Source organism: Labrus mixtus, chromosome 21 (genome assembly GCF_963584025.1).
Source record: "Labrus mixtus chromosome 21, fLabMix1.1, whole genome shotgun sequence".
NCBI lineage: Eukaryota > Metazoa > Chordata > Actinopteri > Labriformes > Labridae > Labrus > Labrus mixtus.
In genome coordinates this window covers 15,488,917-15,503,949 of record NC_083632.1, presented here as the reverse complement: position 1 = coordinate 15,503,949, position 15,033 = coordinate 15,488,917, and the positions used below count along the sequence as shown (strand labels likewise).

The 15,033-nt window shown below is 44.9% G+C and overlaps 2 protein-coding genes across 3 annotated transcripts in view; both read right to left on the bottom strand.

The window, feature by feature from the left end:
• Positions 1 to 140: 140 nt before the first annotated feature.
• On the bottom strand, positions 141 to 9,309 carry si:dkey-94l16.4 (transcription factor 20). The gene is made up of 6 exons (XM_061027921.1): positions 9,105 to 9,309; positions 4,470 to 6,757; positions 3,290 to 3,383; positions 2,904 to 2,953; positions 2,708 to 2,779; positions 141 to 1,733 (listed from the first exon to the last, which is right to left on the bottom strand). The coding sequence occupies exons 2-5, from the start codon at positions 6,750 to 6,752 to the stop codon at positions 2,732 to 2,734; spliced, it is 2,475 nt and encodes an 824-aa protein (XP_060883904.1). The 5' UTR covers positions 6,753 to 6,757; positions 9,105 to 9,309; the 3' UTR covers positions 141 to 1,733; positions 2,708 to 2,731.
• A 2,866-nt stretch (positions 9,310 to 12,175) lies between these two features.
• mprip (myosin phosphatase Rho interacting protein) overlaps positions 12,176 to 15,033 on the bottom strand; it is a 44,075-nt gene continuing 41,217 nt past the window's right edge. For both annotated transcript variants that reach the window (XM_061027683.1, XM_061027684.1), the window contains 2 exons: positions 14,814 to 14,899; positions 12,176 to 12,979 (listed from right to left, as the gene is read on the bottom strand). In XM_061027683.1, the coding sequence (XP_060883666.1) occupies positions 12,908 to 12,979; positions 14,814 to 14,899 (158 nt within the window). In that variant the 3' untranslated portion in view covers positions 12,176 to 12,907. The remainder of the gene's footprint in view (positions 12,980 to 14,813; positions 14,900 to 15,033) is intronic.

Here is a 15,033-nt window from a genome sequence, read left to right as displayed (position 1 = left end):
GGAGGGTTTGTAGACAGACTAGAGACACACACGTTAGAGTTAGAGGAACATGGTGACGTGGATTTAATTTAATATGTGACCTTTAAATAGATTGTTGATTTTGTCTCCTAAAGACACAAATGTCAAACAGGAAACCACAATGTTGAACAAAATATTTATTTTGGGCAGTTACATCCTGACCTCTGCAGCTCAGAGAGGCGACCCAACAAAAAGCTTCCATGAAATAAAAAGAGCGTGAAAAAGAGCAGGCGGCGTTGGCAGCTCGAGTCCCGAGTTCAACTTAAAGATCACTGACGGCGAGGAGGAGCTGGAATGTGACGATCCGAGAGAAACAGCCTGAGACGAAAACATCGTCCGGTCGAAAACATAAGGAAATAAAAATCACTTTTTAATCATTCGAAGATCTGAGATTCAGCCCTGAGATACACGCAGACACAAAATGACTCAAACTTTGAACAAAGACAAAAAGTCAAAAAAAAAACCCAGACATTTCAATAAATCATTGCAGATCAATTCTCAGGCACTCACACAGCTGCTCGTGAAATCACTGCAACCACAAATAAAACATTTAAAATCATTAAACGATGGCACGACTTCAACGCATCTGAGAGTGTGTGTGTGTGTGTGTGTGTACACATGTAACAGCTTATGCCTAATCTCTGACAGCGCCACACTGCCCCCACTGGCTGTGTGTGCAGAAGTGCACTCAGATGTTCCAGCAACACTGATCACACTGAACAAACAGGAAGGCGGAGCGGGTCGTCGACCAGCTCACCGGCGGCGATGAAGGTAATACTGCAGCTGGAGCGGAGGAGCACAAAGTGCTTTGGGGGGGGGGGGGGGGGGGGTACATTCAAACACATGACTCAGTCCATTTCATCGGACGGGTGTGCAGGAGAATAAACTCATCCAAATATCAGGAGTCTAGGACTTTGAAATTTAACCTCTTAACAGAGGTTACATGTATGTTGTCATACAAGAGTCTCCTCAATCACTAAATCGTGTCCTTCACACTCTGAGAAACAAAGTCTGAAACGTTAAACAGAAGTTCTTCACGCCGCCACTTTAACCAGACGTCAGAGGTCTTTCACCGTGAGCTGGGCCATCAGTCAGTGCACCTTCAGGTGTTTCTGCTCTAAAAGGTGTCATGTCTAATCTGTTGTCCTGTTGTTGTTGGTACCCCGTCCTGTCAGTGTGCTCTCTGAGCCGTCCAGTCTTTAAATTAAATAAACTGATTCTTCACCAATAACTTAAACACACACTCACACCTCTTTGACATCCGCTGAACAAACTGCAGGAATAAATAAAAACAAATACAGTTTATAGAAAATTAAATATCTTTGATTGTTATTCATATTTAATCCTGACATTAAAAAAAATATATATAAATAAAGTGATAACATAAACGAAGCATGTCACTGTGTGTGAGTGTTTCTGTAGTCTCATCACACACGCACACAAACACACACACACACACAAACAAACACACACACACACGCACTGTCAGGAGAAACAGTGCAGAGCGGAGACTGGTGGAGTTAAGGTTCACGGTGTTAGCTGTCTGTCAGAAGATTCCTGGTCCACATGAGGCGAGGAGAGGAGACCCTGCAGGATGGAGAAGAGACCCTGCAGGATGGAGAGGAGACCCTGCAGGACGGCGAGGAGACCCTGCAGGATGGAGAGGAGACCCTGCAGGACGGCGAGGAGACCCTGCAGGACAGCGAGGAGATCGTCTGGATGAACAAACAGAAAAACATCTGATCTTTAGTCGACGAGTTGCAGATCGATTCAAACCCAGTTGGCTTTGAAAGTTACGTCACTTAAAGTCCTTATAGATTAAAAAATCATGTTCCTGGTTTGAATATTATATTTTACTAAAACATCATCCGAGTATTTTTACATCATAATATCTGTAAACATTTCAAACATCTGGTGACTCATCCTGCACTCAGGGGCAGTAACTAATTTCTCCAACAATTAAAACGCTTTGTCCAAGCTCACGATACAAACACATCCTCCCAACGTTATGTCTCGCCCTCTATTCTGTGATTGGTACTGTCCCGTTTTAGTTGGAAATACAGCAAAACCGAGTTAACAAACGTTCTATAGAGACGACCACCTGCCTCAGCTGGAGTGAATAGTCAGAGTATCTGTGTGTGTGTGTGTGTGTGTGTGTGTGTGTCACTGAGGTGTGGTCAGGATCATTGAGGTTTGTTATCTTGAGGTAGCAGATTGTTGCTCTCTCTGTGCTACAGCAGATTATTACAGAGCGTCATGTCACCTCATGAAGAGCTCAGCTGAAGTGAACATGTTGAGGATTTGAATGTTTTTTGTGACTTTATAGGAAATCTGCAGATTCTCTTTTGTGTTGATGTGTCGAGGTGGAGAAATATTCTCTGTAGCCGTTTTCACAGATGCACTGATGCAAATGTTTAGAGCTCTTCAGGAGGACAGTCTGTCAGTCTGCGGTGGTGCAGACAGTCTGTGAGTGTAGTTTCAACATTCCCTCCATGTTACATTAATATCCTCCCTGTTTATATCTTGATTACATAAACTTGTTCAGTGTCTACAGAATATGAGTTCTGCAAACGTTCTATGAAAAGATTTAACTTTATAGTTTTCTCTTCATCACTGTGCAGTATAAATTATACGCTACGCATACTGACTGCTTTCTGTTTGAAGAATAGCGACGGGTACATTCACTGACCTCATGAGGCTTCTGTTAGTGCTGTCACCTGTCGTCACAGCGGGTCCCTGGAGGAGCTTTGAATGTCTTGTTCTGAAGAGGGACGAGGATCACAGATTGTCATATTCAGTCAGGATATCTTTATCTACATTTTCTGAACATTGTGTTCATGTTGCCTGTTCAGGGACGTGTTTAAAGTCCAGGTGTGTGTGCTCACCTTGTGCTTTTTACACTTCATGGAGAAGTTTTCTTCAATGAGGATGCAGTCTGCAGAAAAAGAAGAGAACAAGAGGTGAAGACTGTGATTCATCCAGAAGGTTCCACCTCCCACACGAGCAGCTCGGCGGAAGAGAAAACGCAGACCGAACTTTACAAAAGAGTTATTTACAGACCGGAGATACAGATATATTCACACACACACGGACGCACGCACGAACGAACAGCAGCAATGATGATGTGTTCAGAATTTTATTATAAAAGCAAAGAGGTGAGAATCTAAAACTGGACAACAACAAAAAACTGTCAGAAATAAAGTGTAAAGAGCCAGTTCAAAACAGCACAGCAGACAAATTCATTTTGTGTGTGTGTGTCAGCAGCACTCACCTGACTGCAGAGCACACCTGTAGTGATAGTTGTTGGGACAGCCTTTGAAGAAACAGCCCAGTGTGGCTCCAGAGTGGTGACAGGCTGAACACGTCTGAAACACAGCAGGTCAGAGTCACATCATCTGGTCGTGTCTGCAGACTGCGTCCAAGCAGCTGACTGTCGTGATGACTCTCCGTACCGGACACATCACTTCTGATGAGTTTTAATGCTCTAATATTTATTCAAAATCAGAGCAACAGTTTTAAAATGTTCTGAATTTATTTGTGCATTTACAGAATAACAAAACCACTACAGGAAACTGATTCACAGATGATGATCAGGACTCTTCTTAAGATGCAAAATGAACTTGAGCTTGAATAGCGTTGTCTAATCTTCTGATGACTCAAAGCTCTTTTACACCACAGGTCACAGCTACACATTCACACACTGATGGTAGAGGCTGCTGGGTAAAGAGTCCATCAGTATTAACTCATCCATTCACACACCGCTGACGAAGCAGCGGGAGCAACTTGAGGTTAAGTGACTTGCCCAAGGACACATCGGACATGTGGCTGCAGGAGCTGGGTATTGAACCCCAGACCTTCCGGTTGAGAGACGACTGCCTCTTCCACTGAGCCACAGCCGCCCATATAGAGTAAATTCAGAAATTCTCAATGTACAGAATCTGGGGGTCAGGACTGTCAATGTGTGACCTGTTCTGGTTACCATTTGTAGTACATTTGTAGTCTGAGCTGTATTGACCAATCACGTAGCAGCAGGCTTTGGCGTAAACAGGTGAAAGCAGTCCGTGTGGACAACAAAAAACGTTGACCAAGCCAATGACATTCCAGCTCTGATTGATGGTATTCTGATGATTCTCTGATCTCTACGTGAAGCTGACAATCTGTTACCGTTTAAACTGAGCCACACACCTGCTCTTTTAGATTTCCTGACTTCCTTGAAAGCATCAGAAGTGATCAATACGACCTTTTTAAAAAGTAGTTTTCTCCTCTTGTTGAGGACAGACCGGGCAATGCTTGACCTTTGACCTATTACTACATCATGATGTTATTTCATCAAACTTCAGACCGGTTATGTGAGAAAATCAAAAGAGCATCTTTCGGTTTTTCAGGTTCAGACCTCTAAAGCCTCTGTTGAATTTACAGTCTACTGAAAACATTACAACCCTCTGTCTTACCGTCTCGTGCGCCGCCCTCACCGCCTCCTCCAGCCCGTACACTCGGCCCCTCACCAGGAACACTCCTGCAGACCAGATCCCACAGTCCTCATGGAGCCAGTACTCACAGGGCTCCAGGGGGAGCACAGGGGGGCTGTACCAGTCCTCCGTGTCTGCACAGCCAGCAGCAGACCGTGCCCGCTTCGCTGCAGGGCTGCCCGTACTGTCCCCGGTCCAGCTGGGGCTCTTCAGGTGGGTGCTGAGGGGCCTCTGTGTGGAGGGACACTTCCTCCCCCGGCCCCTGACATTGCAGGACGATGAGTCAGAGTCGCTGGAGCCGTTCTCGTCCTCTTTGATGCTGGTCTTGGTTTTGGTTCCCAGCTGGTAGCCCTCTGGGTAGTAGGGTCCGTGGAGGTCACCCAGGTCCATGGTGTTGGCGGAGCGTCCACACAGGCAGCAGACAAGCGAGCGGCGGTGCTGTCCGTGCGTGGATGCCCGGCCCAGCAGCAGACAGGATGTGCTGGGGATGGCCGCAGAGATGAAGGAGGTGAGGTGCGACTTCTGCTTCCTGTGCTGCGGTTGGACCTCCTCAGGGTAGTTTATCACCGAGCAGAGAGACGGCGAGGACGGCTGACGCTCCACACGCACATATGGAGAGAAAGTGTCCACCCTCAGCTCCCTCCTCTCCTCCCTGAAGTTCACATACTTCAGTTTGATCTCGGGCTCTTTGGGAGCGAACAAGGAGGACGAGGAGAAGCTCGGTGTGTGTTGCTTCTTCCTCTTCCTCCGAGGAGTCTTAGCAGCCGGAGACGCTTTCTGACCTGCAGCTTTACCTCTGCCTTTCTTTGGAGATGGAGTTTTTGATGATGAAGGCGGAGGGCGTCCAGAGGGTTTTGTTGGAGATCTCGCCACATGATTTCCTCCTGAGGGTTCAGGGGGAGAGAGAAGCTCCGCCTCCTTCTTTGTGTTTCTAAACCGAGGGCTGTGTGGCTGTTTAGAGTTCTTGATGATTTCAGAATCAGAGGTAGACACTTTGCAGTTCTTACTGTTGACACTTTGACCTCTTTTCCTCGGACTGACAGCTTCTTTTGTTTTTCCAGAGAGAGAAACACTCGCTCTCCTTTTCTTCCGCCCTCCCGACACGCCGTCCGTCCTCTGAGCTAACTCGGAATCACTCACAGCTGATTGAGGTGTTTTTTTATTAGTGCGAATACATCCTGAAACTTCATACCTGTTGGAGTTTATGTTCATCACTATAGACTCTAAGCGCGTACCTCTGCCGGAGCGCGGGGACACTTTCTTTCCTTTTAGCGTCCTCTGTAGTGTCTTTGTGTTCCCGTTAACGTGAGCGACAGTCTGAGGTTGATTTTCTGAATCGTCCTCCGTCAGGTCGATCATCTCCACCTTCTGTCTCGGTTTATTTTTATCACTTGAATCTAACCTTGTGGTACCCGCCCCCCCTGTCCTCAGGCCGTCCCTCACAGCCTCCTTCACCGTCTCCAGGTACGAGTTGTTTCCGCTGGGGGAGCAGGAGGCGCGAGGCATGACGAACACTTCTTCCACGCTCTCCTGCGAGGGAGACACCGGGTCCTCCAGAGTACTCCTGTAGTCCCCGTTCAGGTCTCTAACCCCCCCGCTGCCCTGGACCACCGCCTGCTCCGATTCAGCCCCAACTAACGGACCGGACCAGGTGTCTTTCCTACCGTTCTCCAGACCCCAACACGTCCTCTGCTCCTCCCCAACATGTTTATCCAAGTCCACGCCACAGGTTATGTCTCCGCCGTTAACCTCACGACCCCGCTGTGTGAGATAACCCCCTGCCTCCGTCCCTGCTCCCCCCTGAGCCTGAGACAAAGACTGAAGAAGAGTCTGAGCAGCGAGGTCCATCGGCCCCTCCCCCTGCTCCACGTAATGCTGGTTTAGTGTCTCCCCGGGTCCTTTCTCAGGGTCACAGGGGGCGTGGAGGGACAGCCTGCTGACGGGGGGGACGCTGAAGGAAAGGGAGTCGTGGGTGGAGTAGACATGAGACCTGCTCACGTAGGACAGGGTGACGGTGGTGTGGGAGAAGGCGTTGTCCGGTTGGATCTGATCCCCGGGTTGGAGCGTGATGCCTGAGGAAGGGGGGCTGCTGGATGCTGAATTCTGGTACAGGGCGGGTCTCGAGACCCTCCGCAGGCTGTTGAGGGAGGCGGGGCTTAGGACACAGTCCTCTCCTCCCATTGTCAGGTCAATGACAGCGGGGAGGCTGGAGGTGGAGAGGTCCTGAGGCTGGAGGTCGTCCACGCTCCCCGGTGGCTCCTCCATAACAGCTGAGAAAGACGGAGACGAGAAGTTCATATTTGTAACTCACAACATCCTGTGTGGGAAGACGGCTTTTATATTTAACCCTCTACTACCCACAGTGCATCAGTGCAACAGGTCCATATTTCATAACAACTCCCTGCAGCTGGTTCAAATCATTCCAAGAACACAGTAAATAAACTCTGAGCTTCATATGATCGATTCCTGATGACGTCAACAACCAGGACCAGAAGAGATCATTCTGAGAGCCGAGTTCTTCCCTCTACAGTTTTAACACAGTTTCAGTCGAGATGTCAAAATGTTTAATATCCAACTTTGATATCAAAATGATACAATCTCTATTTCTCATAAATGGATGGTATCTAAAAGTATCAAAGCTAAAAAAAAAAAACGACATCTTCAGATGCTTGCTTTACCGAAAGCTGCAGAGAGAGAGAGAGAGAGAGAGAGAGAGGGCGAGAGGGCGAGAGAGGGAGCCCTGTCTAAAATGAACAAACATGACGGGCACTAAAACATTTGCTTGCAATTTGTGCTGATTAAAAGAAGAAATGATCCAACATTGAGCGTTCAGACTTCTGGTATTGTCACCGTAGTTCTGATTTGGTTTTTACGAGAACGATAACAAAGTTTAAAATCCTGGCTTCTTTTTCAAACAGATCCAGTGTGCACCTCTGATGTCTTCAGTTTAAAAAAAGCAACGACACAGATCTCATAATGCACAACAGCCAGGGTTATCAGGAGTCCAGTATTTTGAACTTCAGTACGATACTACTACAAATCGAACCATGTTACCATGGCAACAAGAATAGAAGTCAGAGAAGCCAAAAACTGAAAATGTTCCTGCAGACGGTCTCAACTGCACAAATACGTGCAAAGGGCTTCTCTCTCTCTCTTTTTCTGTCTCTGTCTCTCTCTCTCTCGTGTAGCTTTGGTTAGAAAAACACGAGTACAGTTTCTGTACTTTCTCTTACTAATTATGGTTTAAATAACAGACTATTATTACAAAACATGTATTGAAAAGAGTCGACGTTTTGACAACCTCACAGCGGGACTAACCGGCCGTCTTACACCGCTTTCAGGAAGCAGCGAAGAGTCTGTAAACTTTTCGGGTGTCTGCGAATTCCTTCACAGAGATTCTGTCTTTTTCTCTTATTCTGTTGGTTGGTATAACTTTGCTGTGAGGGATTTTGAGTAGAGAGGGGACAGAATCTGATCCGATGTCGGCCTCAGGTCCGATATTGACGTAATTTACGTATCGGATATCGGACCACGTCACCGCTGCGCACTTTTAAACATTCTGTGCTCGCACAGTCTCACTATAAGAAGTGTCTACATACCGTCTCCATGACGACATGTTCAAAAGGACTGTTGCACTAAAGGATAAAAGATTTAATTTGAAAAGCTGACAGTTGCTGTTTCCTGTTTGTATGTGAAGGCAGCACATAGTTCAGAAACACTTAATTATCATTATTCTAATTTAAAGAGTGAATTTTTTAACGAAGCAGAAACTAGGGAGCAGAGTTTAACAAGTTTCTGCACTTTGACTTAACTTTTGTTTAAGGTAATGTTATAAAACTTCAATAAAAGAAGTTAAAACCCCAAATGTTCATCTTTCAGTGACGTCACGTTAGCTTGACATTAGCTAAAAAGCTTGAATTTAATTAACGGTAGAGAACATGGCAGCCGTTAATGACAATTACATAATTAATCTAATCACAAATTAATATTTTATTAATTAATATCAATGATATCCGCGGATACAATTATCCAGGCACCCGACTGACCTTTCACCCCCGCCGCTGTCAGGTCAGCGTTGCTATGAGAGTTAGCTTAGCCGCAGCTAACGCTCGGTAGCTAGGCCCTGACCGCAGAGCTTCGTTAACAATCCGTCACATTTAATGGATTTGATTAAAGACAGACAGATAAACGCCACACAGAGAGGATTTATGACTTTATTTCATTAACAAGTATTTACTTTTATTTCGGAGACATCAGCTTTGTTGAGAAGCTTTTTAATTTGATAAAATACCAACTTTAAGAGCTCAAAGGATCCAAATTGCTCAATAACTTTGATGAAATCAAAACGGTCAAATCAGTCAGTAAATATAACATCTTTATCTGAAGGGTGTTATTTAATGTATTTGATGGACTCCGAATGTAAGAGTGGGTCTAAACTATTAGTAGAAGTGTATTTATTTCTTCTTAGAGTCCCAGATTTAACAGTAATTAAGGTTTTATTAAATCGTGGATAACTTTCATGGAGTTTGGCAACACGTTCTTTCCATTAACATGAACGGGAGGCATCAGGGCAAGGCCCGGCTGGATGAAACAAAGAGGTAATGCGCCGAAACTTACCGGGACCGGAGAGACCGCGGCGTGTTTAACCGTCCAGAGGTGAGTGTGTCCCGGCCTGCATCTCCTCCAACAGCCCGTCACCTCTGTTAAAGTCTAAAACACCACAGAGACAGACAGAAGACACAAACATTTAATAAAGATCTACACACTTTCCCGGAACACACTACTCTGATAGCAACAGCGTCAATTCACAGCGATGTAATCTCTCACATCCGGCTGAGCCTTCACAATAAAACATTCAGGTTACAGTTCCATCGTTTCCTTTTCCCTTCTTTATTTCAAAGTTAAATTATGCCTGTAGAAAAGACAACTAGTTACATTAAATGAAGATTTTTAAAAAAAAGCACATTTCGAGTTATAATTCTTAGAATGAAGTGAAGATAATTACACAAAGTCAAAAGAATTAGATAAAAAGGTTTTAAGTTATGAAATAAAAAGTCAAACTATTAGATGAAAAGGTTGATATTATGAGATAAAAAGTCTAAAATGTTAAATAGATATCAAAATTATAAAATAAAGCGTTGAAATTATGAGATTTAAACATGACATTTTGAGATCAAAATAAAAAAACAAGATAAAAAGTAATAATGAGATCTCAAACTAGACTTGAACCCTGTTCTTCTCTACACGTCTCTCTCCGGTCTGCTTCATTCAGACTGTTTGACCTCCATCCGTCAGAAGAGAACGAGGACTTATCATGTTCAGTCTCAGGACATTTTCTTACCACCTGTTCCAAACGTCAGAACTGAACTCCCTTTACTCTGAACCAATCACAACAAGAGCTGAGACTCAACGAGCTGCTCTGATTGGACTTTAAATGGCTTGGAGGCGGACACATCTGGCTGCAGATGTTCTCCCTGATGTGTTTGTGGATGAAATATTTGCTGTTTAAATTTGTTGTTTGTGTATTTTAAGTTATAAGTGTCTAATAATGACTCAACATTTAAGAGACCTTTTCAAATTAAAAGTTGAATAAGCACACGTGTGGATGTTGTAATTCAGACGACGTGATGACGTAGGTGACGTTGGTGAATACAGATATTAATGTTTAGATGTTAGCATGAAGGCAGCTCCAAGAGAAAAATACAAACAGTCAGATTACAAACCGGGTGGACAAGTTTACTGTTCATCACTTCCGGTTGTGTGTGATCCCACTGTGGGTAACTTGACGGGTCACTCTGAGCAGCAGCTGTCACTCAGCTGTGGAGCAGAAAGGCATCATGGGAGATAAGTGGTCGAACCTGCTGCGGTCCAATTAAAGGACCTCAGAGATTAAAACCTTCTGACAGTTATTCATTAATTAAACAAATGAAAATATCAAATTTAACTCGTTCTTCACTCAGACTTCACTGTGATAAACATACAGAGAGCAGGGCATGTCTGAAGTCTGGTGGGGCCCCAGGTGAAGATGATATGGGGGGGGGGGCCCTCCGACCGGCGTTCATCACCATCGTGGCTGCCCGTGTCCCCACGCTGACTCCTCTTCCTCCGGTTTCTTTTTTCTCTCCTGCAGACGGAGACCTCCTCTTCATTTGCCTTTAGTTGACTTTCATTGACAAATTTTGGTTTTCACAGCAGTAATGCTGCAGCCCCTTAGATGGTAAATGGACTTGAGCTTGTATATTTCTTTTCTAGTCTTCTGACTACTCAAAGTGTTTTACACTGCAGGTCAAACCTACACATTCACACACTGATGGGAGAGGCTGCTGGGTAAAGAGTCCATCAGTATTAACATTGGACATGTTGCTGCAGGAGCTGGGAATCGAACCCTCGACCTTCTGGTTGAGAGACGACTTTACCACTGAGTCACAGCCGCCTCATAGCAGGGCAACAAGTGTGAGTGCTGTCAGACGGGGCCCCCTTAGGGAGGCTTCTTACTGTCAATACAAGATTTCCACATTCTTGGGCTACTTTGGATTTAAAGTTTGTCGGCCCTCGGGGGCCCCAAGCAGCACCTCTGACAGAGAGGAATACTATATATTTATATAAAATGTTGATTTTAATAGTAATGGTATTTAAAAGTCATAATGTTGGTCACTGAGGTGCGCTTTTGTCTACACACAAAATAAAAAACTTTTTAAAAGTATTTTCTTTTTTTGACAGATTTGTGTTCACGTTAAAAAGCATCTTGTTAAGAAGTTAAATTTGTAGCTGTTTTTTAAACTCAGAGATTAGTTTTGTTTTTCCTTTGCTGCATGCTTCTCTGAATCCTCGGATCCATTACAGAGATGTTTTATACCTGCATCCATCTTCTCTGTGACATCAATCTTTGGATTCTGTGAATCATGGAGCACAGTCTGTATCAATGTTTGAAGCCTGAGTGATGTCACCCGTCTGTTCCTGCAGGGGGCGCTGGAGTCCTGAATCGATGGCGGTGTCCATGCTGGAAATGCTGTCTCAGTCTAACTCTCAGTCAACATAACGACAGGCTGAGAGCTGGAGCTGAGGCGGGTTTTAAGCCTCCTGACAAACCGTTACACCGCACCCACCTGTCAATCATGTCAGCTACACACCTTATTGAGAATAACTCTTATCCTTCATCAAATCAAAACTGATGAGTCATCAAAACATTCACCCCCCACGTACTGTGTGTGTCGATCGAGACATGAACTAATCAGACCTATTTGTTTTTTGAACCAGGCTGTAAACATGTTAATCTCTGCTGTAAAAACAGGCTTTTTTAGAATGGGTGTGTATGTGACTTCCTGTGTTTCTGCAGCCAGCCTCTAGTGGACACTCGAGGAACTGCAGGATTTTACACTTTAGCATCTGCTTCAGTTTTCAACACCTGAGGTTGCTGCTTGGTTTTAACTAATCAGAAAGCTCGATAAACTTTGATTCTACAGCCGTTTGTAAATGTTCGTTAGCTGCTGTGGTTGAGTGAGAAGTGTTTCAGTTTAAATATCACCTCAAGAGAGCCTCTAATATGTAAGGTCATTATATTTCACCTCCTCTCTAATTTTAGCAGATTTGTATTTTCATCCCGTGTATCAATCTCATGATCCTCATATTTGAGTCACTCTTGTTTTTTTTCTCTGTAAAGCTGAAATAAATCTGCGACAAACACAACGAAGGGTGCAAAAATATTTATTGCTAATAAACTTGTAGTCAGTTGGTGTATATTTGCTTTATATTTACAATAATAGAGTACAGAGGAATGGGAATGTGAAAGAAAAGATCCCAACCGCTTCAATAAATACAAAGGGACTGAACAGACTACAGCTCCACCCCTCCTCCTCATTGGCTCCGCCCACGACTGCAGCGAGAGAAAACAAACACACTCGATATAAACTTTCTTATATATAAAATTAAATTAGAATCAGTGAACGCGTCCGTGCCGGTCTCAGACGGATCCGAGAACCTTCCGGGTGTTAGTGTGGGAGTCGGGCGATGGAGGAACATGGCGGCTGTTTGTTCCAGATGCAGACGAGCTCGTTTCTCTCTGCCGCCTGTGCTGCAGGTTATCGGAGCATCGGAGCGCTAACGTGCACGCCTGAACGCCACGCTGGCTCCTGTAGGGTCAGTATGAAGTGTCATCGTAACATTCCTGCCTTTGGCTAGCAACAGTCTAGAGTTAAAACAGTAGCTTACACAGTCAGAGTTTAAAATCAGAATATTTACAGTAAGACAAAACGTCACAGTTAACTGAAGTGCATGGAATGCAAACATCTAGAAATTCAAACTTCATCTTCTCAATAACATACGATGTGTTTGTGACCAGTGTGTAGTGTTTCTAAATGAGTCAGTACAGAGCTAAAATATAAGGTGGCCTTGAACATGCAGGCGGACGTGAAGCGTCGCTGTCAGAACTCCTTGGTGTCTTTGTTGTCGAACAGGTGGAGTCTCTGCTCGGCCGTCAGCCCCTCCTTCAGACTCTGCGGGGAGAGAAAACACATCAACAACCTGGGACAAACACGCGCTCCTCTCTGCACAGATGTTCCTGTGTCTGAACATCTGTCCTCCTCACCATGTGATGACATGCTCCGCCCCCTCTCACCACAAACAGCTGATTACACCCTGTGAGCTGTGGAGCCCCGAAAACCAAGGTCAGGCAGAGAAAAGGAGAGTCAGAAATGTAACTACGGTAAACTCTGTCGTATAAGGAGCCGTTTCATTCTCAGCCTGTGTTCGAGTCACTCAGAGGTGAAAAAGGTTTAAAGTGTCGTCTTGTGATGATTTGTGTTCATCAGCGGTCAGTCTCGTTCAGTACCATCTGTGTCCACCAGGTGGAGTTTGTAACCCTGCTAGCTACCTGTAAGCTAGTCGAGCTCTCTGCCTGCGCTAAGTTCAGACACACATCAAGTTTCTTTCTCTGATAAATCCTTTTTTTAGATTTAGTCTGTGAGTGTTTATTTGATAGGACGGGGGATACAGGGGGACATTAGGGAGAGAGAAAAGAGAGAGGGGGAGTGACAGCAAGAAAGACGCTGCGGGTCGGACTTGAACCCGGGCCATCCACTTGGAGGACTACAGCCTCTGTACATGGGGCATGACCTAACTGCACGGCTAGGATTTTTTAGGTAGTAACATTAAACACAAGTTTAATCTTCTTAAAGGAGTGATATGCAACTCAAAACAATCATTTTTCAAAAGCATCTCCAATATTGATTCTTGTTTGAGCACGTTTCTGCTCGTGGAGCTTATTAGAAACATGCAGAGGCTTTTTAGGTCGGGTACAATCACTTCTATCTGAACCAGTTCTCTTGCATCGCTGCAACACCTGTTGGTTTGACCTGACAACTGGTCTCATATCTGGCAAACTGAGGGGCGTCCAAAACGGCCATGTGTGGGTGTCTTAAAACCTCCTACCTTCTCTGGTCCAAACAAATCCAGAGCATTCAGGACCAGAATCTAAAGTTAGAAGGAGGACATACTGGCTGCTGCATTGTTGTCAGAGAAGCCAGCACTTCAACATAGCATGTTTCCTTAATGTCTGATCATATAGTAAGGTCACTTTATCATTTCACTCACTACACATCTCACTGATTGGACCTTTAAAACATGAATTACTGCAGTACCCATTTTAAACACTAGGTGTCAGAGTTACAGATTGCTCCTTTGATGTTTGTTCAGGGATAAAAGATGATATTAAAATTTAAAACAGCTTGATGTCTTTATTCTAAAGTAATGTTTCTGTAGTTACATTTTGACTCCTCTGATCTTTGAATATTTATATTTCCTGTTTTGGGGGCTCCACAGTTACAAACTGAACGTGAAATGACAAACAGAATTATTATTGATTAAATGTTATAAACCCAGAGGCGTCTCAGTCACACTCGTCATTCATCCTTCACCCTCATGCATCAGTCAGCTGGAGCTCTGAGGAGATTAATGATGAGTGCTTTCAAAGGTGGAGGACGGGAGGAGGAGCTTAAACCTGCAGAAGTGCGTTTACCTAAAGGAGGAGGGGGAGGGGCCTAGAGGTCGTCCCAGGGCATGTCCCGAGTCACAGACTGAGGACAGAAACACACCAACACGTGTGTGTGTTAGACTTGATCACAGTGTGACACTCGGCTGTGATGGAGGAAAAAACACACACACACACAGCTGTGCAGGAACGCTGATGATGCAACATGCAACTCTGCAGGAGACCAGCAGGGGGCGGTCAGTCCCCTCTGTGTGTGTGTGTATGAGTGAGCTGAAACAGGTCTGCTGTGTGGTTGGAACAGTGTGATGATGTCAGCAGGATGGAGACGGATCAGGACTCACCTTTGACCTCATGGTTCTCTCCGAGCGTTTGGCCGCTGCAGCCGCCATCTTCAGGATGTCGGGGTTACTTTTGGACTTCATGATGTCTGAGAGGGAAAACGTGTCGGAGGTTAGATGAAGGCAGGGAGGAGAACTCGGGTCATCAGAGAGATTTAAAAACACTCAAAGAAGTGACGTCAGGATAAATAAAAACATCAGTGTGGATACTGAAGGAGATCTT